Here is a 26,175-nt window from a genome sequence, read left to right as displayed (position 1 = left end):
AGGTGTTTCCTTGGCAATGTGCATATCTTTGGCACCAGAACAAAATAAAATTGCACCAAAATACTCAAGAACAAAAGAAATGGAAAGGCTTTTGAAATCTGCAAGCCAGAAAACAGAGCACTAATAGAGTGCATGGACTGTTGCTCAGCATGACAGAGAATTAACACACCTTTTGAGTTAAGAGGCCATCCATAAGGATAATGAGATCTAGTTTAATCTAAGCTGACATGTTTTATGTATACAAATAAATGGAAGACCTGGTACAGGCCATATGAACTCAGACCAGCCTCTACTGTTTTTGAAAGCCTGTTTTGCACAGCTAGGCAAACAGAGGAAGAACAACACTTAAATCACCCTTTGTAAAGATGTCACTGAATACATGAAAGAGAATTTTTATTTCCTTTTGCTACACATAAAAAAATAAGAAATAAATATTTATGAGTGGCAAGTTGCTTTTTTTTTTTCCTAATGGACAAAAGATGAGGAAAAAACACATTAACTTTGCAGTTAGTGTATGGAGATATGATATAGTACATAATATAAGATATTATGAGCTGGTACCATATAACAATGAAATAAACCATACCTTATGGCACATCTCCATTTCAATAGGTGCAGCCCACAGAAGAAATTTCACTTTGGAATACCTAAAAATGCTTTGTTTCTCAGTCAGAGTCTTATTATATTGGAAAAAAATTGATGGGAAGTGCTTGGTCATCCTAAGGACTCACTAGTTATAGTCAGACTAGAAATTAGCAGCATTCTGCACGTATCAAAACCACTTTTCAGCTTATTCATTCTTATACTACATAAAAACAGACACTGAAGGTTAATAACAAGAAGAGTAAAAAGATTAAATTTTCAAAAGAGCTTGGTGAAATTTAAGCTTCTTTGTCCCACTTGGCACTTAACCACAAGTATAAACAAACTTAATCTGCTAATTCTTCTGAAAACAGTTCATGGAAATTTAAGTCTCTTTAGCCCTTTTCAAAATGTTACCACATGAAAGTAAAGAAACAACTATCAAGTCACACATGACTTTTCTGAAAAAATGTTGACATATTTTTGGCTGTCTTAAAAAATCCCCTTTCTAAAGTTCTGGGTTTCTAAAATAGAGGTAGTTTTTTCTCCAATTTTCCTTCAGTGGAGGCCAGTAAAAACATATTCTTGGTAGCGTATTATACTCCTTAGACAGCCATTTGCTTAGAAATGAGTAAATAATTTTGTTGATGATGAACAGAGATTACTTAGTCCATGGAGGGGGGGAAAGCAAACAACAAAACAAACAAAACAAAACCAAACAAAAAACAAACAAGCAAAACCACAAAAAAAACCCACAAACAAACAAACAAAAACCCTAAGAACAATCCAAAACCGAAAGGCAAAATCTTGTTTTAACTTGAAATAATAGGATGGTGTTCTGAACTGACAGGAAGAGTAGATCTGATAAGTAAGCAAATGTTCTTTTTGATCAGGTACTTATAGTAGAACCAAACTTTAGAATTTTATCCAGTCTAACACTGTTTTATGTCAAAAAAGGGGGGATTATGAGCTTTTGCTGCTGAGATATAAACACATTGCTTTTGCTAGACTGCTGTGGAAGCAGAAATCTGTGGAAAGAATGGACAAATAACAAGAAAGGATGACACCTAGAGCTTCCACAGTTAGAGGCAGTTACATATTCACAAATACCTGCCTGACAATGTCTGATCTTGATGATACTTGAGTATATTATGGAGGTTCATTTCTTTGCTACAGTAGTGAGGAGGGGAAACTACCGTTTCTTAAAAATATTTAAGCGTGAGACACCATCATTTAATTTTGTGCTTTTAAACTTGTTTTATGGGTAAATTAGAACCTGAAAAATAAATGTATAAGTTTTTAAAACTGGCAGTTCAGAATTCAAGTGTTAGGAGATTAAAACACTGCAACTAAAAAATTCACCTCCATTTATTCGGCTGTCTAATATAACCTCAAGTCCTTTTAAAACATCGTTTTTGCTGAGAAAGGCAGCCAGTTGCTCAAATTCGTTTATCTTCCTGCACAGAAAGGTGTATTTAGAACACTCATGGAACCTATTCTAGTATTCTAGCTAGGCTGCCTATTGACCCCTCTGTTAGGGATGAGATCATCTATTCACGTCAAAAATAGCTTATCAGAAGCAATAAATCCACTGATTAATTAAATCCAGTACTCACAAAGAATGGGATAAGACCAGAAGCTTTGTCTTCATCCAAAACTTTGTTTAGGGCTGAACCACAAACACTAAATGCATCATCTGAAGAAATATTTTTAATCTTCACACCCCCAATTAGTGCAGCCCTTTCCACAGATGAATGAGCCTACAAGGAAATGGACAAATTTTAAGACAGATACTTTTTATTGGAATGTAAGAAGTTAATTTGAATTTAAAAATAAAATAACAATTTCCTTTAAGTAAAGGAATACTTGAGATCCTGGGACCGTTGCTGGTATATAACAAACAGACACATACCTCTCCTTCTTTCATACAGATAGACAGACATATGGACACACATACATATATATGCATACATACACACACACACACACAAAATACACTAATGGAAACCCTGAAGTATTCTTGAGACTATTGCCATGGCATCATTCAGACAAGAGTTCAATCAACCTTAGAGAGAGCTTTAATTAACATGTTCACAGTTAGGTAGGAGTGATAAAGAGCTTCGGGATTTGGCTCTAAATCAACCAAAAGACATGCAGATAATCAGCTTGCCTGACAATGATTCAGTTGCTTGCTACCATATTTTTATGGCATACAGCTTTGCAGAACTCTAAAAAGTTAATGTCATGGTATGGTATAGAATGAGGTATTTTCTTACATGATAATAAGATTAGATTTTTAGATTACAAGATTAGAATTTTTAGATTACACACTGACTAAATTGTGGCTCAATCATTCATTCATTTTGTAAGCCAATTAAGGATCATTCCCAATACATTATTTTATTTATAATCCACTTGATCTGAATTCTCCAGAAACAGTATTTTTAGAACATAAAGCACATATTAGTAAATAAAATCAAAGTTATCACTAAAAAATTCTTATAAATTTGTGAAGTACAATAATAACTTTAGCCAGAAAATACTCCTTTAGAACATGACTAACCCCCCAAAAAGCTATTTTACCTTTCATCTTCTACAATTTCACTAATTGCCACTAATTTGAATAATTTCTCACCTTTTCATATTGTGACTGTTCTCATTCCTAATCTCCGTCCTACTCTTATTAGTTCTTGCTACTGCCTACAAGAGTAGTTACTAATTCTATTCTAATTTAGCATATAAACACAGAAAAGATTAAGCTAAAGCACAGGTTGAACAAGACCAGATGAAGATACAAGCTTCTGCCTTTCAACTTCACGTTCCCATAGAATGACAAGGCAGATTTACTGTCAGCTTGCATCTCAGCACTGTCTCTTGTTAAAGTACTTTGGTAAACTAATCAGGCAACAACTTGAGAAAATTTGGAAGTCTAGACTTGAAATATAACTTTTAAAGTGGAAAACAATGTGTGTACCATGACAACACCATACTTCATTCAAGTGTACAATGGAAAGAGGTATTTTATAACTGAATTGCAGCTAAGCAAACTATAACAATACACTGAGGCTGTTAGCCAGTCAGAACCTCTGAGCTGCATCTTCGAATCTCCAAAATGGTAATAAGGCTCTCTGATAACCACAGCCATTCACAATCTTAAGGTTAAAACTGCCAAGATGCTTTTGCATTATAACACATCTTCAGTAACCTGCTGCTCCATGGAATTCCTAGTCCTCAGCAAAACACTAAGTAATCTCCCACCACCTTTAAGGAGGGTAAGGAACCAAGCAGAAAGCAGTGAAATGAGTGGGGGCAGCTGCTTAAAGTAGCCAAAGAAACATGGTAAAAAAAAAGGTTGATGAAGAAACGACCTGAGAAAAGTTGAGAACATCAAAAAGTACCCTGACTTCTGTCCTAGTCCCAGTCAGGTGTCTATTGTCAGGGGTAGCTCTTAGATGCTCCTTTCAGCTCCTAGGTCTCAGTGTCTCTTGCAAACAAAATGTCAGCCAGGATAGCCCAGGCGCTAAAAGAAAATCTGTTGTCTCCAACCCCCCAGGTAGTTACTGGGGAAAGATTTGTTACCACTTGTGCTCTGTACTCATTAGCACAAAGCAAAATTATTTCAATGCGATAAAGATTTTCTAGAAATGCCTAGGAAGATGTATAAAATCTGAGTTTAGCTTTCTGCTCTGGGCCTCCTTACTAGCCACCTTTTTACCTCCCTCCTAATGCTTTCTTGCAATATTGTGCTCTGTCTGTGCATGACTTTCTCTCCCACAGAATGGCTTAGGCTTACTTTCTTTTGTGGATTATTGTCTGTGAGTCACACAGGTCTGTTCTTAATGAAGGAGGACCGGTGAGCTCTGCAACAATCTGCTTTGAAAGGGCAGCACTATCTTAAGGCAAATCCTTCTGTAAACATAAGATCCTCTGACCTTCAGTAAGCAGTAAGGCCTGTCAGACCTTATTTCAGGTCAGCCACTTACATGGGACAAAACCCGAAAACAAGTAAAAGGCTTTGCGCATCACTGAGTCAGAGTATGAGCTCTGGAACCGGCAGTCTGCACAGCACAGACCTTAGGGTCTCAGAAAAACAAAAACAAAAAAAAAACAAAAACAAAACCACAAATATCATTTGTGCCTTTTAAAACCAGTTATTTTTTCTCGTATTTCTTGTTCTAACTCTTCTCACCCTGCAAGTGTAGTCCCTCTTCCCACCAGCAAAGAGCTGTGCTCTTCTAACTTGCTTTCGAGTGCTTTTGAACATACACTTCATAGTAAATCAAGGTAAGCCTAAAACTTGGCCATTTTATTCTGCATAATCAGATATGATTTTAAACTAAACATCAGGTGCTAAGTTTCTTCTGTCTCATTGACATTTAGATACGAAAATGTCACAGCTATTGAGAGAAACAACATTGCTTAGCCCTTCAGTAGGATTAGTGTGTCAGAAGGGTAGTAGCAGCAGAACTCACAAGATTCAAATTTGGTTTCATTAACAGTAAAAGCCTCTCATGGTCTTGGCCTGCTGAGAATTTAGCCTAGCTCAGTCTGCTAAATACCACTCACAGCCAGAAATCAAGGATTATGTTTTCTTACAAGATTTCTTAGCTGGGCTTATACATTAAGATCTTTGCAGAGTTTTTTCTTTTTTAAAAAAAAAAAAAAAAGGATATAATGTTTTGGGCTTCTTGAAACACTACGACCAATTTACTTTATATTCATGCGTTAGGTTTTCTGTGTGCATGCACCTGCAACTATGCATGCATACAGGGGGAGGATGATGGATGGATGGATGGATGTTCACACATGTATATATAGAAGGAAAACGTGTGCACACACAGACACACAAAACCATATAGTTACCAACCTAAAGAGTTTATACTTAATTCACCTGTCTATTGAGATGACTGAATTGTTAAGTATAGACCCCATGTTTACATGGTTTTGAGAGGTACTCACCTGATCAGAAGCATAGGCCACCAGCCTGCCCATGATGTCTGCTTCTGTTAACTCGGGCTTTTCTGCCTGCACCCGTCTGATAGTTTTTGTTCTTGCAGCAAGCAGTGAAATCAGGGTAGCCTCACTTGCACTTCCCTATGGGACAAATTGAAGGAAAGTTCAAAAGGAAGACATTCCAGAAGAAGAAAAGCAACGTTTTCTTCTGTATGAATCTGCAAAGTGGTCAACAGAAACTGCATATGAGAAATTGCACAATCTCAAGTTTTTTAAGAATATGTGTGACAGCGAGTGAGGAATCTCTATTTGATCTTAATGTCCTCCTTCCTGATGCCTCTGTCTGCTCTCTTTACACTTATTCAGTTTAGGCACCAGCCTTGCAATCCATGCTAGAAAGCGGGACTCAAGACTTAAACGTATGGCAAAAGGCTCTCCAACCACGCACCAATCATTTGTTAATCACTGACAATGGCAGAGTAACTGCTGAATTCTGTTATGCTGCTGAATTCTGTTATGCTGGATTTCTGCAAACTTAACTTCCACCAGAATCTGGCTGTCAACTCTCATTTCTATCAAGCAATATACACAATTATAATGCTTATTTAATATTTACAGTTATCCTGGGCAAGTCAGCTATTGTAGCTAAAGGAGAAAAAAACATTGACAAAGCAAAAAACTTATGATTCAATACAGCTAACTGCATTTCAAAGTATTAGTTATGTATGTTTTCTTTATCCAAACCACACAGATGTAACAAACAGTCACACACTATTTCTAAATTGCATTTTGATTCACAAAACATGAGTATAAATTGTGTATTGGATACTCTGCAACAACAAAGAGAGGAATTTTGATTTGTAAACTTCACAAGGGAATACAGGATCCCACAATTTTTCTCACTGTTTTTCCTGTAGAACAGGCAGATGAAACATGCTCTAAACTGCTCCTTTAAAATACAAGTAACAGTTTGTAAACATGTTCATAAATTTCAGTGGGTTTGAGTGTCCATACATAAGATTTTGGTTTTAGGTACTTTCAAAATTGAACAACTGTCGTGTGAATCTTCCTCTGCCAGGGCAATGAATACAGTTGCTTATATTAATATTTCAGGAATATCCCCAGTGACAAGCTAATTTTGGGGTGATCTTTCTTATCCTGTACCAAAATTCTATGCTCCCTCTGTTGAAGACCTGTGTGCCTGATCTTACAATTTCATATATAAGAATGTTCCCAATGAGTTCAGTGTTTCTCCTAAAACTGAAGTTACCTGAGCTGTTTATATAGACGAAACTGCCTTCTATACCTGGCAGCATCCCAACAGAGTTTAAGTTTCCTGATGAGAAACTTTTGTCATCATGTCTCTGTTAGCAAAACTGTTTCTTCCATGCTCAGCACAATAGCTAAGTAGCAGCAGGAAAAAATACTTGTGCTTCCCAACAATCCTGTGAGCTAGAATATAATTACTCTGGTTGCAGATGTCCAGGAGATGCAAGGAATGTTTCAGTCAAGGACATCACCTATTTTCTGATAAGCTGGTTTCTTTCCTGATTTTTTTACAAGCAATATATAATGTAGTAGTCTAAGCATGCTATCAGACAATGTTGTCTGAAATACCCTTTCCAGAAATTCAGCAGGTGAGAATAATTTTCGTTTGTGCAAACTACTGCAGTTTATTGTGATGTGTTTCAGGTAAGCTGCATGTCCTCATAATGAAGCTGGGCAACACAAAGCCTATGTGGAAGAACTCACATCAGGCAAGTCACTGAAAGCAACCTTTCTAAACCTGGGTTCTTCACAGTAAAGGTAGCTCTAGCACCCTTGCTTTTAGTATGTGGGAAAACATATTATTACTTTTATTAAAATGTATTTGGCAATGATAAGGTCTTGTAAAATCTTTATTGTCTTTCCAGGACATGTAAGGAACATACATGTAAAAGAAATGCACACAAATGTATAAAAGTAAACAGCTGTAGGAAATTCCAAAGGTTCAGGCATTAATTTGAGATTTGGAAATTTAAGCCCCCACTATTCTGGAGACTGCCTGGATGGGCAGGCAAATGACTTAGGTTCAAGAATAGCCTCAGCCTTCTAAGGAGTGCCACAAGATGCCCTGGCATCCTGGCAGCTCATCCATGCTGGTGTTTAGTCAGTGCATACAACAGTTCTTGTATCAATTTTCTTACATAGAAGGATGAAAAGGAAAGGGCCTGTTGCCCAGCTGAATTTTGCCTCCTGATATACAGCTGGAACATAGCCTAAAGGCACTTGAATCCAGCAACATTTTTGAATGTTTCACAATAGACATAGGCATTTTTCGCCTTACCTCTGTTTCCATAAGTCACCTTTCTTATACTGGAGCATACAGTGTTTACAGAACATGGACAGTACATCTCTCTATTCACCTGTCATCAATCTTGTGCTAAATATTTTTGAGGAAAACAAAACTTGGTTCTTGAACTACTTGACTAACTTACAAGAAGGATAAATCTTCAGTGTTCCTTGCCAGGCCAAAGACAGGTTGAATCTCATTTTGTTTCACCCTTAAACATACTTTTTCTTTGCAGAGCAAGAACTCTTTAAAATTCAAAGTAGGTACACTTTTCAGCAGTTTATCTAGAATGAACAGCAGGATACAAGCTTCAGGAAGAAAGTTGCTTTCTCACTTATTTTTAAAAGCTGTTTTTTTTCTCCTCTTGAATGCTGTATTCTGCATTTAGTGACGGATGATGATACCTTTCCTTTTACTGCAAGCAAACAAAGGTTGCCATGGCAAGCAGGCTCAAGAGGCGGAAGAAATATCAGCAAGAGCTGATGTTCATGTCCACCAGAGCTCTGAACTGAAATTTTCTTTCATCTTTTGCCATTTTCAAGTGTCATCCTGCACACAACAAAGTGCTTCATATTGACATAGACTTCCAAATGTAATTAAGAGCCAATTTTCACAGGCTGCTGTACCCAATATGACAATAATTGCTTGGTATTTACCAAGAGAATGACTGGCACTTTCACATTCTTGTGTTGTCTTTGCCTCACGCTCTCTTATTTGTATCATTATTGTTTCAAGAGCAAGACAAGAAGATCTGCAGCACAAATGACTTCATCTTAAGCAGGAACACAGAGCCCACATTCAGTCTTGAAACTGACTGGTTTCTGATGAAAATTATGAGCAATCCAGCATTGTTAGCCTGGAAGGGCAATATTTCCTGATGATAACCATCAGGTATAATTGCTTGCTTTCACTGGTACAAAATAAATACTGCTGAGATGCGTGACAAAAGCTTGATTTCTTGAACAAATCCCCCTCTCCAGTCATCATAATAATAAAGGCCCTAAGAGAGCAAGCAGATGAGTAAAGAGCTATGCTGGAAATACAGTCGTGTAGGTGCATCTCTGCCTGGGAGAAATAAAGCACTCGGGTTAAATTCATACTTTCCTGGGAAGATGTTAGGAAGAATTAATTGGAATATGCTATAGGCATTTGCAGCCGAGATCAAAGAAAGAAGCCCCTACTTCTAGAATGTAATTCAGATGTATTTTTGAAGCCTATCTTAGGATAAAACGGATTGTGCCCTGACTGCTTTCCAATTACCAGACTCCAGAGACTATCAAAGGAGCACAGAACAACTATTTAAAATTCAGTCTTTTTCACAGTAGAGATCTATTTTAGTCAGATTAATAGCTGTGACCAGAGTCTGCATTTGCAGAAAGACCATGTGCTAGTGAACCATGGTTGTCAAACAACATAGCTTTATTATGCATGCAAGTTTGCCCATTGATGATATATTCATTATCTAACAGATACTCCATTCAGACATTGTATTAATTGTTAATTCAGGCCTTCATTAAGCAGTTAACATCAAAGTTTGGGGGATTTGGTCTATTTTGGATACTGCAGTGTAGTCTGAAAATTCTGTTATTTACTGATAGAGCCATTTAAGTTGAAATTTTAAGCAGCTCTTCATTTTACCTTAATATTCCTTTAGTAGTATTTTGGTATGAAGGTTTTACAAAATCAAGCAACCCACAAAGTCATCCTGATTTCTTTCTTCATATCCCCTCTTACCTGAATGACTCCTCCACCTTGGCCATCCTTCTGTGATAAAAACTCTTCAGGCAAATTAATCATCTTCCCTAGCCAATCCAGCATGACAGTCTCCAGCTCTGTGCAAGCTGGACTTGCAGCCTGGGTTGAAAAACAGAACAGAGGGAATAACCTCACTAGACCATGAAGATAAATAGAATCTGCCAGAGCAAGAATAACTCTTTCTGTCTTTTAACTATAGAGGAAAAGACTATCTGACTAACTTCCCCAGCCAAATTAGGGACCTGAAGACCACTCTGTGCATGTTTTTCTAACACTTACTGAAAAGAAAGTCAAACTGGGCCTCACATAGAATTGTGACTATCAAATGTCAAAGCCAAGATTTGCATCTTGGGGTTGGGCTTTTTTTGACATCAAGTAACAACCTCTTGAGAGAAGCCCATCTTTTATGAATGTGGGGGAATTTTTAAGACAATTTGCCATTCATGCAGCTGATAAGAGAAGTGACAACACTGGGTGATAGGCAACAGTCATACTACTCAGTGAATTACCAGTAAGTTTGCACTGCTACCACTGATTCTAAATGCTGGTGATCTTTCAAGAGAGAAACTTCTATGAGGAAACAGCTTTTTATTCATTGAGTCATACAGGCTATGTGAAAACACTTAATTAGTCAAGGAAATTTACCTGTAAAAATGCTCCTGTGACTTCACTGCTATTAACCAATATTTTCATTGAAAAATGATACTGAAATGCTTAAGATCTTGGCAAGGTGAAGCACCATTACCACATAGCAGTACATACCCCAGTAAACTTACCCAAGAGAAGCCCATACATCCTATTCCACCACACAACATATCTGCAAGAAGAGCTGGGAAGGAAGAGGCTGCAGGGAAGTAGGCAAAAAAATACGGACTGTGCCAGTGAGTCACCTGTATTAAGGGAAAAATAGTTATTTTAACTAATGCAGGAAGCAGAAACAAATTGTCACAAAATCAGAAAGTATCAGAGGTAAGGACCACTCAACAGTTCTCAACTACCTCTCTGTAACACTTTTTATTGTTATATTTTTTAGAATAGCTTTTCTTGGTATTTTTCTCTGTTTTGTATCTATCTTTTATTCAAATTAGAATAAATTATTTCTTGCCCCTGCCTTCCAGCAGTTCCAAAATCAGAGTTCTCCATTTGTCCGCCTAGAAGACAAGACTTGCATGGGCAGTAGCACCATGAGTTTCTGTGCAGGGCACTGTTCTTGAGCTTCTGCTTTCAGGGACTCGGGGATATTTTAATCTTTCATCTCTGACATGCAATTGACCTATCAAGTGTATCTTCAGGGCAGCAGAGGTCCACAGAACACTCTTGCCCATGCTCTGGAGTTATTTTCTAAAATTCAGGCTCTGAATCTGGCCAAACAGCCCTCCACCACAAAATGAAACAATCTCTTCCAGTATCCAATACTTTCGGTAACTATTATCTCCCTGTAACATTTCCTTCCTGTTTTGTTCTGCATTCCCACCTCTGATGAATTTTACCTAACATACTCCCCTCTCTCCCAGTCTGCAATAAGGTTTTTAGTTCTAGAGCTAACTCAGGCATCACTGTACCATGCTGTTCTACATGCTGCAAATAACCATGTATTTCCTCTCCTAGCCTTCTTCATGCCAACAACCAGCTGTCCTGTAAGGGAAGAGCTAAGGGGAAACTGTCTTAACTCTTGTATACACAATGAATCAGATATCCCTTTCTCTGGTGTCATATACCATATAGAACATTTCAGATGCCCCTATCTCTTTCATATGAAAACAGTCCCAACCCACTACAATTTTCCACTGTCTAAACTAGTCCTGTACATGGTAGGTTCAAGATTTCTGTTTTACTGGTGTCCTGGTTTCAGCTGGGATACAGTTAATTTCCTTCCTAGTAGCTGGTGCAGTGCTGTGTTTTGGATTTAGCCTGAGAACAATGCTGATAACACATTGATGTTTTAGTTGTTGCTAAGTAATGCTTACTCTGATAAGGACTTTTCAGTCTGTCATGCTCTGCCAGTGAGGAGGGGCACAAGAAGCTGGGAGGAAGCAGAGACAGGACACCTGACCCAAACTAGATAAAGGGATATTCCATACCACAGCACATCTTGCCCAGTATACAAACTGGGGGGAGTTACTTGGGAGGGGCCGATTGCTGCATTGGTGGTGATCAACTGTATTGTGCATCACTTGTTTTTCTTGTAGTTTTATTTGTTCTCTCTTTTTGTTATCTTTCTTTTCATTACAATTATTATGACTGTTATTATTACTATTACTACTATATTTGACTTCATTTCAATTATTAAACTGTTCCTATCTCAACCCACAGGTTTTACCTTTTTTCCAGTTCTCATCCCCATGCCATGGAGGAGGGAGGGGTGGCAAGTGAGCAAACTGAGTTGTCAGCTGCGGTTATATCACAACTTGTCACTAGATACAAACCTGCTCAAATCAGGTATCCAAAGACCAGCCACTGTGAACATTTTTAGCTGTAGGTCTTAACTGGTCAGGATCTCTTTCTTTGCTGTAACAAAGCTTTAGAGCACCTGTGGCAAACACCTACCTTCACAAATCAGAAAAAAAAATGTGATGGGACTTGGCTCTTCACAGAAAAACAACCAACAGATCTAAAAATACCTGATAAACAGTGGTCCCTGATAGGACCCACATGCACAGACTTTCACTGACGTTCTACAATGAGCAAGGGCTGTCACTGTTCATGTCCCCAGCTCTAATCCTCTGTGATCTGTAAGACTTGTGACATTCATCTTGGGTTAATCAAGTTAAACTGCCTACTTGCTGGGAGCATTTGTTTGATGAAACACAGCAGATTTCAGTTGCACCACTCACACAAAGCAAAAAAGCCAAAAGCCCTAGGGCAAGTGCAGCTGCAGTTCTTCCTCCTTTCTCCCCTTCCCCCTTCTCTTGAAGCAACTGTATAATTCATTTCTTTTGCCATGTTGGAACAGACACACTTGGTCAAATATTGCAAAGAGTGTGATATAATTGATGCTTGTTTTTTCAGCCCTCTGCTGATAAACAGTGGTACACAAGTGTCTTGATTTTGGTAATCACCACTGTAATGCTTCTCAGAGACATTTCATTGCTCAGATTTTGTCCAAGGATGTCTTCCTTTCTATGGCTTGCTTAGTCTCAGCAAGTCTTCCTTTATCACACACTAAGGATAGGTACTTCAGCTGAGAGTTCATAGATTAATGGATCCAATGTGAGGAAAATTAGCATCTTCATAACTGCTACTTGCAGTTACAACTAAACTTTATAATTCTTGGCTCTAAAAATGGACATATATCTCAAAAGAACAAAGGAAATCTGAGAGAGAAAGGTGACTCCCATTGATATTTTTATATGCAGACCCTTTCCACCTTGGCTTCCTGATGTGGAGATCAGAGTTCAGGAGTTGTTCCCTCAGTCCCTGTGTGCATATTATGGTCATTATCATTTAGCGGACTGCCCTTTGAAGGCCTACTTCCGATTTCACAAGAAGTTTCAATAGAAAAGCTTTTCCACACATGAATATTTGTTCTCCTACAGGGTAGAGACAGCAGTGGGTACTGCATTATTACTTTACACAATTAATTGATTCTTCCTCCTCTGAAGGAACACCATTTTCACATTTTTAATCATCCAATGTGGTAAATATCTGAACACAAGTAACACAGTAAAGATATCAGCATGAAGGAAACAAGAATCACTTATGGGCCACTGATAGCATATGGTAAAACAAGGTTCTATGACCTCTGCCTCATTACTTATTCTGTTTGAAAAAGCCCAGTTCCTCATTTATAAAATGGAAATAAGATATTCCCCAGTGAAATGCTAGAAAATCACTATAGCTGAAGAACACTAGATGTACTTAAAAAATGTTAGTCTTGTCAGGAAAAAATGGGAAGAAGATTAAGGAAAAATATAATGGGGGTAGATTGTCCCTATAGCCAATTTCTAAAATCCCTAAAACAAATTACAAATGATTTTAAAGGATACTAAACCAAATGTATACTCTCTGCCTCTATGTGTTTGTACAGCACCATCATTTTCACACTTCAGTTTCTGTGAACACAGCCAACAGAAGCAACAGCTTGTGCAGCACGACGCATAGAAGAGGTCCAGGAACACTATTAAGACCAGTGTAAGTGGGCCCCACAGTGGTTGTGACACCCCATAAGGTACAGTCCCCAGCAGCAACTGGACAACTACCCCGGCACATCATAGGTGTCAACTCAGACTAAATTCCCAATGGAGTATGCAGCTCTACAGACCTGGGATTGCAGAGATGATGAGGCCTCTTGCCTAGGTTGGGGCAGTGCAAGATGGTCTTTTAGCCTGCAGGAGGTACGCACTAGTGGAGGGTCTGTGTTTTACACAATGGAAGGAGATCTTGTGCTGCTGACTGTGCAGTACCAGAGATGATAAAAAAGAGATCTTCCCAAGACACTGCACTAAGTATCTCAGATACAAAAGCCTGAACCCCAAAACACAGCAAAGGAGGAGCAGTCAGAGTCTCTGCTTATTGCATTGGGGAATGGAGTCCCACATTGGTGGAGAGTAGAAGCTTGCAACTACTGGCACTAGAAGGAAGGAAGGCTTCTGCTCCACCTGCAGGTCTGCAACTACAGAAGAGGTTCAGTGCCCTAGCTGCAGATGGACTAGGGGCACAGCTGTGTGTAGTGAAGCACCCAAGCAACCTGAGTGTTGACCCTAGTGTCGATAACAGGAATTTAGCTTTTAAGACCCAACAGAGAGATTGTGAAGAGCTGATCCTTGGAGATATTTAACACCCAATTGGACGTCATCCTGAGCAACCTGCTCTAACTCTACTTTAACCAGTGGGGATGGACTAAATGATCTCCAGAAGTGCCATATAACCTCTACTACACTATGACTTTATGATTCTATGCTCATGTGAGTCTTCAATATTTAGTATAAACAACATAGGCAGAACCAGAGTTACTATAAGAACTGGGATTTATGTACTTGTGTTCTTTGTGTCAAAACCACTAACGTTTCACAGTAGAGGAAAGTTTTGGATAGAACATTTCTTCTTCAGCATGTATCACCTTGTAGAAGTAAATTTACTTGCAGGGCATGTAAATATCAAGAAAAAAATCAATTTAATTAAGAGGAAATATGGCATATTGATGGCATAATTGGAATTCGATGTCTCACTTTCTATTCTCATATGACTCATCTATTTTAATTTGATATTATTTTCTTGAATGTTCTTACTTGTTTAAAGCAAAGTGTTTTCTGTTCTACACCACAGACAAAATAATTGTTTAGTATTTTTATCCAATGAAAAAGAAAAGGTAATCACATCTATGAGCAGCAATGAAAGTATTTGCATGTGTTGGACATAGTTCACCTGTCTAATTAATTCTGTTGAATTTAAGACTTCACCCACAAATCTTTGAGAAGAGTGGAGAAATTTTCATTAACTTCAGTGGAGCTTTTGCCTGTGAAAGGACAGCAGCGTTGGCTCCAAGGGAAACAAGGTAAAGCCATATTGAATATCAAATATTTACATTGGTCAATGAAAAGGAATTGGTATTATAGTACACTGACTAAGCACATTTGCAGAGCAGTGGTTCTAGTCACATCACCTAGCTACATCCAGAGAAGGAACCCAAAATTGTTATTGCAGAGATCCAAAGAGAGATTCCTCTTTAACATTTACTAATAATCCTGCCCTCTTCAAGTTATTTAGAGGCCTTAAGAGACAAACATATATTTAAAATAAAAAAGGTATACCAAGAGTGGAAAACCAAGAAAGATTCAAAACTGGACAAATGCTAGATACTTTGTTCTGCATTGTCTGTTCAACACTGTCCAAGGACTAATATTTAGGTAGTGGCCATCTGCCTTAAAAGCTACTAGAAGTTGACATTTAGGAGAGTAAGTCAACAGAACAAGTATAAAGAAGAATCCTTTCTAATCAGCCCTATAATGAAAGGAAGTCTCCTAAGAGAATTTTAACATTTAAAGATCAGCTTGAAGGAACACTTTAGGCACAGCAAACTAATAAAAAAAAAAAAGCACATTTTATAAAATATTTACTCTACTTTGCAAGTAGCAAAAATATCACATGAAATTGAAAGTTATGAAGCTTTGCCTTAACCAGTTCAAGGAGAGGAAAGGGGATTATTTCCAAAAGCAATCGTCGCATGAAGCAAAAGAATTATTTGATTATTTTTAGCAAGAACAGAAAACATTTGTTGTGTAAAGTGTTAGGTCATATTTAACTAGGGATACAAAGCAGAATCTTGCCTTCTAAAAGCTAATCAGTGTAGATACTTATGTTTGTAAAGTCTAGCTGCACAGCCTTCAATCCACACTTTCCCTAAAGCCTTTGAAAACCTACATGCAGTATTGAATGTTACACTAGGGATCCATTGTTCTTACCCCTGGCATGATGATCTTCTCAATGTCTTTAAAGACATCCTCAAAGCTCTCAGGATCCTGGGGTGCACAGTCTGCAATGAGGGGCCTTAGATATCCTGGTTCCACATCTGGGAAGACTTGTCTTTTATCTATTGTCTCCAGGTAATCTGCAATATATTCCACCATCTCCTTCCCTCTCTTGCGGAACTCTGCAGCATCCATGGATATCAGAGTTTAGGACCAGAAAAAAAACTAAAAAATAAAAGAAAAAGGAAAAGTCATTTTTTGAAAGAAAATTTTACCAGCTTTAAACCCGTTATTCAGATTTATAGCATGACTCATATGGCCTTTCTGAATTGACCATATGCTCTCATTTCTGCATATTAGGCCAATACCCATACAGTATTGCATTCTGCTTCACACCAGTATCAGCTGAATTTTGTACAGAAGTAAATCACGCTGTTAAATCTTTGATTCCTAAGTCACAATGTAGATTTCCTTAACACAGATAGATAGGCTGCATCTTTAGCACAGAAAAGCAGTAAAGGCACGTCAGTGAAGATTCAGGAATCACAGACTTAATTCCTGCTGTTGTCAGTTGACACAAGGATGTGGCACTGTTATGTGGCACATTAAGAAAAGGTCTAAGAAAATAGCATGCTGTGTGTCTCTAACATCATCTATAATAATGAGCTATAATAATCACAGTTATCACAGTGATCCATTTTGCTGCCCTGTCATTTTATCTACTTCTTACCTCCTGTCTTGCCCCAGGACTTAGCTTCCACACTTTTTCACTGTAAATGCACATGCTGTGTCATTTACAAAATCTTACTTCATACCAAGGTTTCAATTAGAATACACTCAGATGTGATCTGTGCTGTATTTTGCAAGATGTGAGAAAGCTCTTTGGGGCTGTCCCTGTTTTCAAGATGTTGTGCAGGAGCTCTAAGGGTGCTTTAAGCTAGGCAGAGACTGCGTGAGCACACCCAAGGTGATACATGGCTCAGCTAAGACAAGCTGGAGTTTGCCTGCAAAGTGCTGTGTAAACATAATTCGTGTTGCTATAGTGCCTGCTCCTGCTATCCTGGGCTGCCCAACATTTTTAACTGTATGTGGCTGTGCATTTTGAGTGTTCAGTAAATACAAGATTGAGACAACAGTGCCTGAAAAAAGTCCAAGAGTCTTTATACACTCTGAGTGATACTGTTCCTTGTGATCTAATAAGAAAATTGGGAAGTGAAGCAAGGATACTCGCTGCTACTGTAAACAATTACTACACGTAGTTCACATACCTTCAAATCTTCAATTTTTTAATAAAATAATTATATTAAGCACAATGTGAATATTAGGTAATTAAGAGACAATTTGTTAGATATCAGCTATTTGGTGAAGAATGGTGTTGATTGAAGAATAGGGTGGATTGAAGAATGGGGGGGATTGGAGAATAGGGTTGCAAACAAGTAACCTCAAGAACATTAGGCTTTGTTAGCAACTATAGAGAAAAGGAAATTACTAAGATAAGCTTTGCCAGAACCGCCTGGTGGTTACTGATATGACTGATATGACAGTGATCCTAAAATAAAGTGAGGAAGAAATAACCACCAGGGCTACAAAAGCCCACTGCCGCATATTGGTGTGCTTATAAGAGGCATTCTCTAAAAGTGTGACGTAATGTTTGTAATCTAATGAACATGTATGTTTAAGAACAATATAATCACAGCCTGGCTGATGCTTGGGAGAGACACGCTTGGAGGAGCGATTCCCCATGTCTCCCCGCAATAAAGAATACCTGCTTGTCAACTCAACAATCTCCAGGTGAGTTCCTGGAGATTTCTCTGAATCATTGGATATATATACTGGTTCTATATATTTGGATCTATAACTGAGGTCATCATTTTGAGAAAAGAGAGATCCTTCTGGGGTCCTTATTATATTTCAATTAGTACTGTCACATTACAAAAGAAAGATCATTGATAAACACCATCCTAGAGACATGTCTGCTGCTGCATATAGAGGACCTGGAATTTGTGTGGAGCAGCTGCTGCTGCTATTTAAAAGGCAGGGTGCTGCTGTAGGTCATGAACCACTTGGAAAAGCAAGGATCTGAACAGTAGGAACTTCTAGCTTCCACCCCCAACTCCCCACGCCACGCGCTCCCCCCACCCCATCCTCACACTCCTCCGAGAATAGGCCTTATTGTTGCTGTTTTGTTATATTACTCTCTTTAACCATCATGTAGGTGTTAAATGGCTCTCCCTGTGCATTTCAGAAAGGGGAATTAGGACCTTTCTCAGATCTTGCTACTAGGTTGCTGAAAGCACATTATCAGTAGTCATTAAGGTCCTCAGAGGATTCTGGTGGCCAGTTTTGTTGTGTCATTTCCCCTTTAAAAGTCTGTGTTTAAGCAAGCAGTTTTGTTTCTACTCCTTTACAATTAGGGTTATAGTCAGGATTATTCTATTTCTTCACTACCCCACAAATCTTATGTGCATTTTCATTTAATACATTTTTGATGGCAGTTCAAAATTGCAATAAACTTTCTAAATAAGTCAGCATGAACTGCAGTGATCAATATGCATCTCTGTGGCAGCAAGCTAATCACACCCCAAGGCTCCATTCTTTGCTTTAGATATTTTGCCAGAATAAATCTAAATATCATACTGTTTCACTTCTTTTTCAAAATATCTCTAACTTAACTTATGCTATCATTATTTCTTTTAAGCTACTTCATTCATAAATTCATTGCTATGGCATGGTCTGAAGAACTTGCATGTGGTAATCTGTTATTTTTCCCTCTGGTTTCATAGATGAAAGCTGTGAAAATAAGCATTTAACACATGGCTGCCAAATTAATGGGAGTTGCCAGAGTCTGAACTGACTCAGAACTCCCACTAATTTGGTGTTTCTAGCACTACTGTTGCTCACGACAGAGTTACAGTTGTTCCTACAGATGTTTACACATGGATCAGTTCAGCTGAATAAGTCATTCAGTGTCTGTGGGTTCAATGAACTCTCAGTATGATCTCAAGAATATCACTATACTACTAGAATATCACTATACTACTTTCTAGCTTTGCTTTGTATCAATCAAATATAGTGACGAATGGTGTTGATCGAAGAATCGGGTGGATTGAAGAATCGGGTGGATTGAAGAATGGGGGGGGATTGGAGAATAGGGTTGCAAATAAGTAACCTCAAGAACGTTAGGCTTTGTTAGCAACTATAGAGAAAAGGAAATTACTAAGATAAGCTTTGCCAGAACCTCCTGATGGTTACTGATATGACTGAACAAAGTGATGAAGAAATAACCACCAGGGATCTGAAAGCCCACTACCACATTTTTGTGTGCATACAGGAGGCATTCTCTAAAAGTATGATGTAATGTGTGTAATCTAATGAATATGTATGTTTAAGGACAATATAATCCCAGCCTGATTGATGCTTCGGAGAGACATGCTTGGAGGAGAGATCCCCTGTGTCTCACAGCACCACAATAAAGAATGCCTGCTTGTCAACTTAAAAGTTTGTTGGCAAGTTCCTGGAGATTTCTTCGAATCAGTTTGGCACCCCAGATGGGACACTCTGTGCTTAGCTGCAGGACCCACTGAGGACAGGGCTCCCTAGGGCCCCTGGGACAAATTTCCCCAGAGAGACCCTTCGACTCACTCAGATCACTGCAGGAGCAGACAAGGACCATCACCATCACTGTAAAGGTATTCTTTTGATTATTTTATTTTATGGCATTCCGTAAGGCATAGGAGACGTCCTACGCAGAAACGCCATTTAGCGTTTCATAAGGTGTAGGAGACGTCCAAAGCAGGAATGTGGTTAATATTCCGTAAGGCGTACGCAGGAATAAGAAAGCCTTCTGTAAATCAAGATAGGAAAATCTCATAGGTAAAGGTGTATACCCAGCTGCTAGCATCCATTTGGTATACAGGTATACATTCCGAACTGGCATAGGAGACGTCATTTGTGGGAGTTTTTCTGGTATCTGACCCAATTTCTGAAAACCAGTATTTGATGCTGTGCTTGAGTAATTAATGAGTGGCAAATTGTTTTTATTTTTATCGTGCTGCTAATTAGTATTGATATACTTGATGTATGTTTTTGCTTTTGTTTTATTGTGGTGCTAATTAGCATTTGTGTACTTGGTGTATGTTTTTGTTTTCAAAATTGTGAGCAAGTGAGTGGAATTTTTGGGATCCCGTATGAGTGTGTGTGTGAATAGCATGTATAAGAAAATAATGGGAAATAGACAGAGTGGAGAAATAATAGAAAAGAGTCCTTTGGGATGTATTCTGGCTCCTGGAGGAGGATCCCCCAGTGGCTCAGTAAATAAAGACTTTAATTAAATATTGTAACCAATGGTGGCCATTATATACCTTAGAGAATCAGGAAAAATGGCCCAAAAATGGGACTTTGAATTATAATGCGTTGTTGCAATTAATTTTATTTTTAAGGTGGCAAGGAAAATGGGATGAAATAATGTATGCAGATATGCTTTTCACATTGAGAAGTCACCCAGAGTGGCAGAAAGAATGTGGAGTAAATAGAGTGCCACTTGGTCCTCTGATTCTAGCCTTAGAAAAGGACAGAAAAAGACTGAAACCCAAATTAGAAAGATGTTGTTCAGGATGTGACCTAGGTGAAATGTGTTTGAAATTGAGAAAAAGGGAGGAAGATAGGATAGAAGATTATGTCTCCCCAAGATCTGCGACATAAAACCTGCAAGGTCCAGTAAATCCGGTACCCCTGCTGCAATTCCTCCTCATTCTGATGAGGAGGAAGGAATGAACAGTAAGGATAATAGCAGAAAAGAATTTAAAGGTACCGCAATTGCTGCTCATGCCCATAGTAAAACAGGACCTGTGACACACACACCTTTAAGGGAAGCAATGGGACCAGAGGGACGAACCAGAATAAGAGTAAATTTTTCAATGGGAGACTTAGATGCTTGGAAACAGATTGTGAAAAATTATCAAAATGATCCAATAGGAGTAGCAAAATAATTTGAATTGATTGTCAAAAGTCAGGATCCTGATTGGAGTGATATAGACTTAATATTAGATGCATTAACTGAAACCGAAAAGCAACTGGTGATAAAAACAGCTTGTGCTCAGGTTAATGCCCAAATAATCACTGATGCGTTGGCAGGAAGAATGGAAGAACATGTTCCTTTGACTACACCAGACTGGGACTATGAAGATCTAGCAGATTATGCTGCTTTAAAGAGATATCAGAATCTGATTAAATTTGGGCTAGAAAATGCGATATCAACAGCTATAAATTCATTGGTTCTATTTGAAATGAAACAAGGACCAAAAGAAACACCGAGCAAATTCCTAGATAAATTAAGAGAAGCAATGCGAAAATATACTACCTTGGACCTTTCTTCTACTGAAGGGAAATTACAAATCGCTAACTTATTTCTAAGACAGACAATAGAAGATATTAGAAGAAAACTTCAGAAGTTATCAGGACCTGACAGTCGAAATACAGAAAAATTAGTAGATGAGGCATGGAAAGTTTATAGAAATCAGGAACAGATAAAAGAGAAATAGCTAGGAAGAACAATAAAAACTGCTACAGTAGCTGCTTTAGGGCACACAGGGACCTGTGGGGGAAGCAGAGGACAGGGCAGAGGAAGAGGAACAGCAGTTAGAGGCGGAGAGAAATGTTCAGTAAAAGGGAAAGAGCAAATTTTTCTCCCAATATAGAACCTAATCAGTGTCTAAAATGCAAGGAATTTGGACCCTGGAAGAGAGACTGTCCTCAACGGAAACAACAGGAAACACCAGTGGCTGAACTAGAGTTAGATTGACAGGGACCTGGGGTATCTACCCTAGCGGACCCAGTAGTTAAATTAAAGCTAGGGGTAGGAAAAAAGAAGATAGAATTCCTAATAGATACAAGGGCGACTTATTCGGTACTAAATCAAAATTTATATCCGGTTGGAAAAGAATTCGTTACAGTTGTGGGAGCTAATGGCCGCCAGGAAAAAGCATTTTTTCTGAGACCATTAAAATATAAATTGGGAAAACAGATTGGTATGCATAAATTCTTATATATGCCAAATTCACTGAAATCCTTATTGGGACAAGACTTATTAGAACATTTGGAGGCAATAATAACATTTAAAGAAGGAGAGATGGAATTGAAGGTAAAAGATGATCAGTTGATTAAAAGTCTGAGTTTATCTTTAATCCAACAGAAAATTAATGAGAACCTTCCTGAAACAGAAGAAGTCTTTAACCATGTATATCCAGGAGTATGGGCATCTGAAATTCCAGGTAAAGCAAAAAATGCTTCGCCTATTAAAGTAGAAACAAAAAGGAGGGCCCGTCCAGTTAGAATATGGAGGATTAGTTAAAATTCGAGGATTGGAAGGGAATCAAAGAAATCATTGATAAATGTTTAAAATATGGCTTATTAATTGAATGTGAGTAAGAATGTAACACTCCTATCCTGCCAGTAAAGAAATCTGATGGGAAAAGTTGCAGATTAGTTCAAGATCTCAGAGCAATCATCAAAATTGTGGAGGATATTCATCCAGTAGTAGCTAATCCATCTACCTTATTGACTAAATTGAATATCAAAAGTGGTTTACCATTCTGGACTTAAAGGATGCATTTTTCTGTCTGCCCCTGGACAAAGAAAGTCAAAATTTCTTTGCTTTCGAATGGGAAAACCCTGAAACAGGAAGAAGGACACAGCTCACTTGGACGGTGTTACCTCAGGGCTTTAAAAACAGTCCAACCATTTTTGAAAATCAGTTGGCGTGAGAATTAGAATCCTGGGAAGCACCCACACAGGCAAGTACTTTACTACAATATGTTGATGACCTGTTAATTGCTACCGAAACTGAAAAAGAATGTGTTCAATGGACTGTAGAATTGTTAAACTTACTAGGGCTAAATGGATACCGGGTATCTAAATTGAAGGCTCAACTAATTTGAACTCGAGTGTCTTATTTAGGGTAAGAAATAACAGGAGGACAGCAAGAACTTGAAGCAGCTTGGAAGGAAGCAATCTGCCAAAAACCACAACCAGCCACAGTTAAAGATCTTAGGACATTTCCAGGAATGACAGGATGGTGTCAACTCTGGACCCATGTTTATGGTGTTCTGGTAATACCCTTATATGAGCTGCTAAAAGAAAATTCAACCTTTCTATAATGGACAGATCAAGCTGAAGAAGCATTTAAAAGTGTAAAGACAGAACTCATGAGAGCTCCAGCTCTGGGGCTCCCAGACATAACAAAACACATTTGGCTATATTCCTAGGAGAAACAGGGAATCACCTTGGGGGTTTGGGCTCAAAGACTGGGACCTTATAAAAGACCAGTGGCCTACTTTTCCAAAACAACTAGATGAACCAAGTAAATGCTGGCCTGGATGCTTGAGAGCAGTGGCAGCAGTTATCTTAAACATCCAAGAGGCCTGAAAATCTACACTGGGACAAAAGATCACTGTGTTAGTGTCACACACAGTATCAACAGTCCTAGAACAAAAACATACACATTGGCTATTGCCATCACATTTCTTGAAGTATCAAGCCATCCTAGTAGAACTGGATGATGTGGAAATTGTGATCACTAATGTTGTGAATCCAGCACTTCTTCTTCAGGAAACCCCTACTGAACCATTGATTCACGATTGCTTGGCCACTATAGAGACAGTATATTCAAGCCGACCAGATCTGAAGGAGGAGCCTCTGGAGAGTGCAGATTCCTGGTTCACCGATGGCAGCAGCTTTGTTAAAGATGGTAAACGAAGAGCAGGATATGCCATAACTACAACTTCAAAGGTAATAGAAGCTAAACTGTTACCCTCTAACACCTCAGCACAAAAGGTAGAAATAATAGACCTGGCTAGAGCCTTGGAGTTGGCAAAGGATAAGCAGATAAACATATGGACTGACTCCAAATATGCCTTTGGTGTAGTTCATGCACATGGAGCAATTTAGAAAGAATGAGGACTTTTAAATACTCAGGGAAGACAAATTAAACATGCAACAGAAATTCTACCATTGTTAGAAGCTGTACAATTACCTAATGAAGTGGCTATCATACATTGTAAAGGACATCAAAGAGGTAACTCTGGTCAAGAGACTGGAAATAATTTGGCTGATCGTGAGGCTAAATGGTCAGCAGAAACAGAAAGAGTTGAGGTGATGTCTTTAATTCCTGACAGTAAACTGGTAATTGGGCAAAATAAACCTAGGTACTCTAAAGAAGGTACAAAAGTAATTGAAGACTTAGAAGGGCAGGAAAATTAAAAGGGTTGAATAAAAATACCTGATGGGGAAATAGTGATCCCGTATAATCAATTATGGAAGTTTATACAAGAACATAACAAAACTCATTGGTTTTTCAGGGTGGCCAGAAGCATTCCCTTGCAGGGCAAATAATGCAAAACAAGTGATTTAGGTGCTATTAAGTGAAATAATACTTCGGTTTGGGGTACCAGCAACTATCTCCTCTGACCATGCTACACATTTCAGTGCAAAATTACTACAAGAAATCAGCAAGAAATTGGAAATAGTTTGGCAATTACACATTCCATATAGTCCTCAGGCCAGTGGGCAAGTGGAAAAAAATGAATCGCTTAATTAAACAACAGCTTGGGAATATTTGTCAAGAGACTAAGTTATATTGGTATGAAGCACTACCATTGGCCTTATTGAGAATCAGAACAAAACCTTGGTAAAGGACAGAATTATCCCATTTGAGAGTCTATATGTAAGGCCATATCAATCTCAATTTAAAGAAGAGAGCCTTCAAGAAGTAGCAGAAGGACACCTTCAGCAGTTCTTGGTAAACTTGGGAAAACAGTTAGAGAAATAAACGGCAGAGTGTTAGGGACCACGGCTAGTGCTTTAGATTATCCTATCCCAGGCACAGCTACAGGTTGGGCAAAGAAGAGATTCAGAGCAGCCCTGCGGAGAAGGACCTGGGGGTGTTGGTTGATGAGAAAATGAACATGAGCCGGCTTCAGTGTGCGCTCACAGCCCAGAAAGCCAACCGTATCCTGGGCTGCATCAAAAAGAGTGTGACCAGCAGGTTGAAGGAGGTGATCCTGCCCCTTTACTCTGCTCTTGTGAGACCTCACCTGGAGTATTGTGTGCAGTTCTGGTGTCCTCAACATAAAAAGGACATGGAGCTGTTGGAACAAGTCCAGAGGAGGGCCACGAGGATGATCAGGGGACTGGAGCACTTCCCGTATGAAGACAGGCTGAGGAAGTTGGGGCTGTTCAGCCTGGAGAAGAGAAGGCTGCGTGGAGACCTCCTAGCAGCCTTCCAGTATCTGAAGGGGGCCTATAGGGATGCTGGGGAGGGACTCTTCATTAGGGACTGTAGTGATAGGACAAGGGGAAACGGGTTAAAACTTAAACAGGGGAAGTTTAGATTGTATATAATTAGGAAATCCTTTCCTGTTAGGGTGGTGAGGCACTGGAATGGGTTGCCCAGGGAGGTTATGAATGCTCCATCCCTGGCAGTGTTCAAAGCCAGGTTGGATGAAGCCTTGAGTGGCATGGTTTGGTATGAGGTGTCCCTGCCCATGGCAGGGGGGTTGGAACTAGATGATCTTAAGGTCCTTTCCAACCCTAACTATTCTAGCCAGGAGATTGGGTTTTTATTAAGAAATTTGCAGGTGATCCCCTAGAACAGAAGTGTAGTGGACCATACCGGATATTACTAACTACCTTTACAGCAGTGAAAATAAAGGAACAGCCTGCTTGGATGCGTTGCTCAAGAATCAAGAAGGCACCAGAACCAGAAAAACATCAAAACCAAGACAAAGTATGGCACGTCGAGTCTTCAGGACCCACACATATGAGACTACATCGATCATAATTTGGACTTGTATAATAATAGGTGTTAGAAGGATGGAATCAAAATCTTTATCTGAGATTGATACAAAATGTTACTAGTGTCTTAAACAAGAGCGATTGTTGAATCTGTACTCAGCTACCTAAATAAGGAGAGAGACTGGGTATTCCTTTAATTGGCCTCCCTATACCCTTTAAAACAAATTGGGATAGATTATGGAGAGATCCTGTTTATACCAACAAGAGCCATACAAATTTTCAGGTTTTAAGGACACAAGCCTCAAATATGTCAGAAGTTAAACGTTAGGCTTTGCCTCCTAACTGGAAAGGGACATG

General features: G+C 38.8%; 1 protein-coding gene across 4 annotated transcripts in view; it reads right to left on the bottom strand.

The window, feature by feature from the left end:
- DDC (dopa decarboxylase) overlaps positions 1 to 26,175 on the bottom strand; it is an 88,862-nt gene that overhangs the window by 33,673 nt on the left and 29,014 nt on the right. For all 4 annotated transcript variants that reach the window (XM_061449162.1, XM_061449158.1, XM_061449159.1 and 1 more), the window contains 5 exons: positions 16,024 to 16,254; positions 10,399 to 10,512; positions 9,602 to 9,721; positions 5,542 to 5,676; positions 2,199 to 2,342 (listed from right to left, as the gene is read on the bottom strand). In XM_061449162.1, the coding sequence (XP_061305146.1) occupies positions 2,199 to 2,342; positions 5,542 to 5,676; positions 9,602 to 9,721; positions 10,399 to 10,512; positions 16,024 to 16,224 (714 nt within the window). In that variant the 5' untranslated portion in view covers positions 16,225 to 16,254. The remainder of the gene's footprint in view (positions 1 to 2,198; positions 2,343 to 5,541; positions 5,677 to 9,601; positions 9,722 to 10,398; positions 10,513 to 16,023; positions 16,255 to 26,175) is intronic.

Source organism: Pezoporus flaviventris, unplaced genomic scaffold (assembly GCF_033815535.1).
Source record: "Pezoporus flaviventris isolate CSIRO_AGI_PZ_B2104156 unplaced genomic scaffold, CSIRO_AGI_Pfla_v1 ptg000007l, whole genome shotgun sequence".
Lineage (NCBI taxonomy): Eukaryota > Metazoa > Chordata > Aves > Psittaciformes > Psittacidae > Pezoporus > Pezoporus flaviventris.
The sequence above is the reverse complement of the archived record's forward strand: the minus strand, read 5'-3'. Positions and strand labels throughout refer to the sequence as shown.